At 54.0% G+C, this 7,719-nt stretch overlaps 1 protein-coding gene across 1 annotated transcript; it reads left to right on the forward strand.

Moving 5' to 3' along the window:
- Window positions 1-1,289: 1,289 nt before the first annotated feature.
- On the forward strand, window positions 1,290-6,047 carry cd248a (CD248 molecule, endosialin a). Its single transcript, XM_080792614.1, has one exon. The coding sequence runs from the start codon at window positions 1,513-1,515 to the stop codon at window positions 4,021-4,023; it is 2,511 nt and encodes an 836-aa protein (XP_080648740.1). The 5' UTR covers window positions 1,290-1,512; the 3' UTR covers window positions 4,024-6,047.
- Window positions 6,048-7,719: the final 1,672 nt, after the last annotated feature.

Below are 7,719 nucleotides of genomic sequence, written 5' to 3' on the forward strand. Positions count from 1 at the left end.
GGCAACTTTCACTGCCTCCGCCCCTGCCGCGATATGAGAGTTATTATAGCATGGCGGGTTAGCACGGCTTGTAAACCTTTTGGAGCAGGTATCGGCGTCTTGTTTCTGGCCTCTGTGTGCAGCAAGTGTTGTTTCAGAGTGACATAGATGTGGCGAGGGATCTTTTCATGTCAACATGCGGCTGCAGTCCGTCAGAAGGGCCTATTTTCTCAGCAGTCTTGTGTTGCTTTGAGAGATGAGTTATTATTACAGAAACGGAATCATAATTTTCATTGTCATGAACAGATACACAGACTCAGAGCACGCAAAGAGACTATCTCACACACACACACACACACACACACACACACACACACACACACACACACACACACACACACACACACATGCATAGTTGCATACATGTACAGTACACATCTGTCAAACAAAGCTAGAGGGACCTTGAGAGCGTCACGGCAGGTTGAGATGTAAGCTTTCTCTGAAACACTCCATAACCTACAGTACAACGGCATCCCTCGGACAACCGAAGAAGACATTTCACATCAGAGGAATCTGACACATCTGGCAGCTATAGTCACACTGAAGAAGGTGTGTGTGTGTGTATGTGTATGTGTATGTGTGTGTATGTGTATGTGCGTGCGGCAAATGGAAAAAAAGAGGGAGAGAGAGAGAGCCGGGTGAAACAGCAAATGACGGATAGATTGTTGGATAGAAGACATCTCTTTGTCTGATTGTTCTCTCCTTTGTTGCACAAAGGAAAAGTGCCATAACAGGATTTGTTTATGTGTGTGTACAGTACTGTATGCATGCGTTTGTGTGTGTGTGTGTGTGTGTGCGCCCTGCAGGGCACAATGGCAGAGTACCAGACCATTTCCATAAACGGCCTTATGAAAACCATACGACACGCTCTGAAAGAGAGAGAAATGCATGTACTGTATCAGTGCGTCTCCCGCAACCCCCCCTGCACTCTTACACAACACACACACACACACACACACACACACACAACGCATGCGCACGCACGCATACACGCACACATGCACACATACCCCCCCCCCCCCCACACACACACAGAGCCCCCACTGCTCTACGTCCTCCAAAAACGGCAAGAATAATTCTCCCAAAACTCCCTTCCCTCTTTCCCCTTCTGCCTACCCCCCTTCAGCTCCTTCCATCCCTTCCCTTCCCTCGCTTCCCTCCCTCCCTCCCTCCCTCCTTCCCTCCCTCCCTCCGAAATCTGGGGACAATCTGCAAACACTCAACTCCAGTGCAGAACTCTTTCAGCTGAGTAGAGTGAGGAGCACGAAGCTGAGAAAGACGGCAGGAACGAGTCCAAATGTAGGGAGGAAAGTTCAGATTGGGAACAGAAGAAGAAGAAGAAACTATACTGCTGGAAAAACCTTGTACTTGTACAGGCAGAGGGATAAAGAAGGCAAAGAAAGTTAAACATATAGAGAAAGGGAGAGAGAGAAAGATCCAAGTTTGAGAGAGCGAGTCGGTGGCGAATGAAGGATGGGCTCTGTGTTGCGCTGTGCAGCTGCTCTCCTCTTCACCTCTCTGCTGTCCTCATTTGGCGGCGTCCCCCCACCCGTCCTGGCGCAGGAGCTGCGCGAGACGGACGCCCTGTGCAACGAGGACGGCTGCTTCGTGGTCTACTTCGAGCGCAAGATCTTCCTGGACGCCTGGCGAGCCTGCAAGGAGCGAGGGGGCAACCTGGCGACCATCAAGCGCCAGGCGGAGGCCGACACCGTCGCCGAGCTGTTCGCCGGCGTGGAGACGCAGCGCTCCTCCCCGCGCGGCGCGTCCCGGGCGCTGCGGGTGTGGATCGGGCTGCAGCGCCAGCCGCGCCAGTGCACCGCCTCGCGCCCGCTCCGGGGCTTCTCCTGGACCACGGGCGACCAGGACACGGAGTACACCAACTGGCAGCGCGAGGACTCTCCCAACACCTGCTCCGTCCCGCGCTGTGTGGTCATGAGCCACAGCACGGAGGCGCACGAGCGGCTCGATAACTTCAAGTGGCTGGACGGCGCCTGCTCCGTGCCCGTGGACGGCTACCTGTGCCGCTACACCTACAAGGGGATGTGCCCCGCCCTGTGGGGCGAGGGCGGCGGCAACGCCCTCTACTTCACGCCGTTCAACCTCCTCAGCAGCCTGCTCACGCACGCGCCCGTCGGCTCCAGGGCCACCGTGCCCTGCCCGGCCGACACCAGGGACGAGCAGTCGGTCCTGTGCGTGCTGAGGCAGGACGGCCGGACCGTGGGCTGGTCGCGGGACGCCCCGCTCTGCACCGACGCGCCCGCGTCGCACGACTGGTGCGGGCAGGACAACGGCGGCTGCGAGCACTTCTGCCGGGAGGACGGCGAGCACTCCCGCTGCGAGTGCTCGGACGGCTTCCTGCTGGGCGCGGACGGGCAGAGCTGCGAGCCGGCCGACGTGTGCCGCGGGGCGCCCTGCCAGTTCGAGTGCCTGCCCCTGTCGGACGGCTACCGCTGCGCCTGCCCCGAGGGCTACATGCTGGCGCCAGATGAGCGCGCCTGCGTGGACGTGGACGAGTGCCTGCAGAGCCCGTGCGAGCAGCTGTGCGTCAACGCTCCGGGGAGCTTCGAGTGCCGCTGCCGCGACGGCTACCGGGCGGGGGAGGACGGGGAGTGCGAGGACGTGGACGAGTGCATGGGGGACCCGTGCGAGCACGCGTGCGAGAACACGCTGGGCTCTCACATCTGCCACTGCCACCTGGGCTTCTCCCCGCTGCCCGAGGACCCCGGCCGCTGCCAGGACACGGATGAGTGCCAGATACCCGGGACGTGCGAGCAGATGTGCGTGAACTACGAGGGGGGCTTCGAGTGCTACTGCGAGGTGGGCTACGAGCTGCTGTCGGACCACTTCTCCTGCCGCAAGGTCGGCGAGGGCGGCCCCCAGGTCCCCGTCACCCCTCCTTTCCCCTGGGTCACCCAACACCCCGTGTGGGACCCCGAGGACCCCGTCTACGACTGGGCCCCGCAGCACACCGACTGGCCCCCAGAGGAGGAGGAGGAGGGGATGGAGGAGGGGGACGAGTCCCTGGACTGGCTGACGGACCCGCCCAAAGTCCCGGGCTCGGACGTGATTTGGGTCACCAGCCCTCCGCAGGACGAGCCGCCTGTCATCCGCACGGCGCCCGTCACCCCGACACGGCGGGTGGCCGAGGTGGAGGAGGAGGAGGAGGAGGACACCGGGAGGCAGGACTCAGACTGGCACGAGTGGGGGGGCAACGCTCAGTCTGCGTGGGCTGCCACGCCCACCTCCACCTTCACCGCCGCGGCCTCCACCTCTCCCCCGCCCCCGCCCACCACCGAGCCCATCACCCCTACCCCGGACTATTACGACGAGGAGGAGGAGGAGGAGGAGACCACCACCGGCCCCTCGGCCCAGCCCACCACCACCATCTCCGGAGGGGCCTGGAACTTCATGTGGTTCAGCCCCACGCCGGCCGCTCAGAAACCCAGAGACGACGCGGCAGCGGCGGCGCCCACGGAGCCGCTCGCAGACACGTCGGACACGTCGCCTCCTCCCGACTACACCGAGTACGAGGGGGAGGAGGAGGAGGAGGAGGAGGTGGACCATCCAGACTCGATCTCCCGGTTCCCCGTGCGGGTGGTGGAGGTCGGGGTGGAGGTGGTGGAGGACTACGGCGAGAACACCAGCCCTCCGGAGCCCGCCCGGCCCTCCCAGGCCGGCCCCAGGTCCACCGCCGTGCCGGCGCGCGGTGGCGGTGGCGAGGAGGGCGAGGGCGGCGAGGGCAGCGAGGGCGGTGGTGGCGACGCCGGCCTGGAAGGCAGGGAGCAGAAGGAGGGCGGCAGCAGCTGGCTGCTGGTGGGCCTCCTGGTGCCCCTGTGCATCTTCGTGGTGGTGATGGTGGCGCTGGGCATCGTCTACTGCACGCGCTGCGCCGTGCAGCCGTCCAGCGACAAGAACGCCAGCGACTGCTACCACTGGATCTCCGGGGCGCACGACAAGCAGGCGGGGCAGGCGGGGTGCCCCTAGCCCAACGCTGTTTCTGCAGCGTCGGATCTCGGCCCAGGGGGGAGGGGGGGGGGGGCACCACCACGCCCGCGGGGGGATCCGAATGGATAACTCTGAGAGTGTATACATACACGTTGTTCTGTACACTCTCTGTACATTTGTACACTCTCAAAAGTTAAATAAACACTGAGGATATTTTTTACAGTGTATAGATTGGGGTCCCTGCTAGATAAAATGGGGATCCAGTACGTGGCCTATACTAATGCATATCAAACGGGGGTCCCTGAAATGAAGAAAAGTTGTGAACCACTCCCCCTAACCCGTCCCCTCTCCCCCGTCCCGTCCCCCCTCGGCAGGGGTCAGGTCACACACAGAAACAGACACTGAAGTGTATATAAACAAGACTCTGGTACGGAGATAAGCGAGTGGACTGTGAAGTGAACCCAGTAGAGGACTTGGGAGAGTTGTCTGTTTCATCTCTCAACACCGAGCGCCCACTCTCACTTTTAAGCCCCCTCCCCCCTTTAACAACCTTTGGATATTACCGTGGAATATCATTTGGAGGAGGAGGAGTAGGAGGAGAGGGAAATGGATTGAGAGGAAAAAATGCAAAACAAAGAACAAACCACTGATCACTTTTTGTCTTTGACTTCTTCTATGAGGCAGGAGATCTGCCATGATGTTGCATATACACTGACCTGCACACGGTTTTGAGATGTGATTGCTTCGTGATTGCACTATGCTTAACGGGGGGTCATGGCCCGCCACCAGGACGGGTAATGCTGTAACACCTGGTAAACGTCTAAAAAAAAAAAAGAAGGATGTGTGTGTAGTAGATGTTATTGTTGTTATTCGTTGAATACATTTGAAAGGAAATTAGGCCAGCTTGCGCCGAGAGCCGTGGACAATCCAATGTACTGTAGGTGAAGGTGAATGAAACTGACTGAAACCTTCATGCAAGAAAATATTCAGGCTAAAGAGATAAATTAAAGTAAACGTAGGAACATTTAGCTGGAGATGACTGTTATTGCGAATTGTGTTTAAAAAGCTTTAGACATAGTTGTGTGTACTCACAGTGGTAGATGCAAGGACACTTCGGTACAAAATGTCCTCTTAAAAAAAAAAAAGGACAAAGGACATTCCAGTGATGGAAACCCAACTATGCATGTCTGTCGAATGAATGATACTGTTGGCAAAGCAATCAATTTTAAATCCCCGTGTTGATTTTGGAGTCCATAACAATACCACAGACCAAAAAGAAACCACACACACACACACACACACACACACTAAAACCTTGGCATATGTATGTATATAATGTATTTGTGGTTATTTTATTTGTATCGATGGATTTGTATTGTATACATGCCACTTGTAGCAACACCAGTTTGATTTTGTCCTCTTTTTTTGGCAGAAATGTGATCGCATCCAGGATTCAACGAAGTGCTTTTTTGTTTATGAAGCGCATTAAACCCTGTGATATTCTTAGGAATGTCTCCCGGCCCCCCGGAGACGTTTTCTCCCCCCCATTCCCAAGTCCAATTTGAGAGCACTGTGCTCACCCTGCTCTTTCCTTTTAAAAGAGGTGAAAGTGCAGATGTTCGTGTGGTATGGGGGGACACCGCGGGGGAGAGAGGGGGCTGCTACTTGACATTAGCCTTGACCGTGTTAGCCAAATGGCCATCGCTCAGCCCCTCTCCACTCCGGTGCCTCCATAATAACTCCAGCACACTCTGCAAGCCCTTTGTCACGGAGCAGCCCTGAAATGTTTTATAGCCTTTGGCTGCAGAGGGACCAGGTCCAACTTTTTTTCCCCGGGATTGCAGCAGGCGGATGCGACCCCTGGCCAACAGGGGGTTAAACTGCAGCCGTTTTTTTCACACGAGACAATCCCCATGCACCCTAAAAAGTACACAATGTGCCTTCATATACAGTAGTACCCACAGACTGTGAATTCTACAGAGTGTTTGATGCCTTTTTGTAATTTTATTTCCTACCTTTTGTTACGACTCAAATCGGTGTTAATTAAAATGTTATGCCACGGTTTAGTGGTGATTTATTTGCTGTTGTGGAGACATTACCCCATTCAGGATGGGAACGCATCTGTGTCACCTTAGCCTATAGCTTTCTTTTTACCACTTTAAGCACTATTTTAAACTTTAGCTGTTGAAAAATCGCAGATCTACAAGCTTGTAGCACGGCACTCGGTATACTGCGCTATGAGCTTTTCACAGCGAACGTTTTTAACACATATCTTTGCTTCTAATGGGTTCCCTGGAGCAAAATATTTTCAGATGGGGTCGGCGGCCAATTGTTGGGGTCCTTGACATGAAATATAGCTTGATAACCAATGATATAGAAACATTCCAGAAAGCTGTCATGATTTAGAAGACATTTTTGTAGAATCTGGTCTCGGATGGAAATTTGAAGCCTATTGTGTTGACAATTGGACATCATGGGAGCAGTCTTTTGAAGCTGGATAGAGCAACCCGGTGGGGATGTGAAATAAACTCACCATAGCGGAGTGACAAGATAGAAATGTTTTGAATATCAAGATGTCGCAATTGTGAAGAGACCCCCCCCCCTCCCCCCCCTCACGGAGTGTGGGGGACGTTTGTAAACGCGAAATGCAACAGTGCATAATGAGAAGTTCTGTGTGTGTGTGTGTGTGTGTGTCAGTCATTGCTGGCAGGAGAAAAGCTTTGTGATTCCATGCAAATGGAATGTGCTGATCAGAAACAGGTTTGCAGGCTAAGCTAACTGGAGCTCCGTGGGGGTCTCTCTCTCTCTCTGTGTGTGTGTGGGGGTCTCTCTCTCCCTCTCTCTCTCTCCCTCTCAGGGCATCCCCTCACCACTCTGTCTGACTTCCCCCACTCTCGCTACCCTTAAAGGACTTGTTTGAATTATTAAAACATTACTTAACCATGTCTTTGCGGTATAGAACATTACAATGTGTAGTGGTCGGAGGTGGTGTCTGTACTCCAGTGGTTCTCAACGTTTTATCATCTTATTTTTCATTTCAATGACCACCACCAGAACTCTTGAGGGAGTACAAAATGGAACCAAATGGATCCATTTTTACACCCTCTGAGATATAGACCTGCCCAAGGGTCCATCCATTTGGACCTGGAACCCCACATCGAGAACCACTTCTCTGAACCTGGTCAACCAATAATACCATATACAGTTTATGTGAAGAAGACGCCGCACAGGATTACACTAGATTCGACGTTATCTTTATTTCACTTTGGACATAATTGCGGTTAACCTACTACTGTATCTCCATCGGGAGAACGGGACAAAAGACATATAAGCTACATACTGTACTGTAGCGTTAAAGGGACACTTCACCATGACGTTTAGAAGACTTAGAACACTTTCCTGGGGTCTTTATGTGTGAAATATGTGGTTTTAGATATTTTTGATTTTAGCAATGAGCCCAGTGTCTCTGATGTCATGGACACTGGGCTCACTTCCTTCCTGTACTACAATTCCCATAATGCTTTGGTGCACTGCTCCTCCTTGTGGATAGGGGGAGGGCTGTCTTACTGAGACAACATGTAGTCCAGGAAGTAAGTGAGTCCAGTGTCCATGACATCAGAGACACTGGGCTGGACTGCTAAAATCTAAACTATCTAAAACCACCAATTACACACATAAAGACCCCCAGGAAAGTGTTCTAAATCTTCTAAACGTCATTAACATATATTTTTTTTG

The sequence above is a fragment of the Protomyctophum bolini genome, assembly GCF_963924005.1.
Source record: "Protomyctophum bolini genome assembly, chromosome: 20".
Lineage (NCBI taxonomy): Eukaryota > Metazoa > Chordata > Actinopteri > Myctophiformes > Myctophidae > Protomyctophum > Protomyctophum bolini.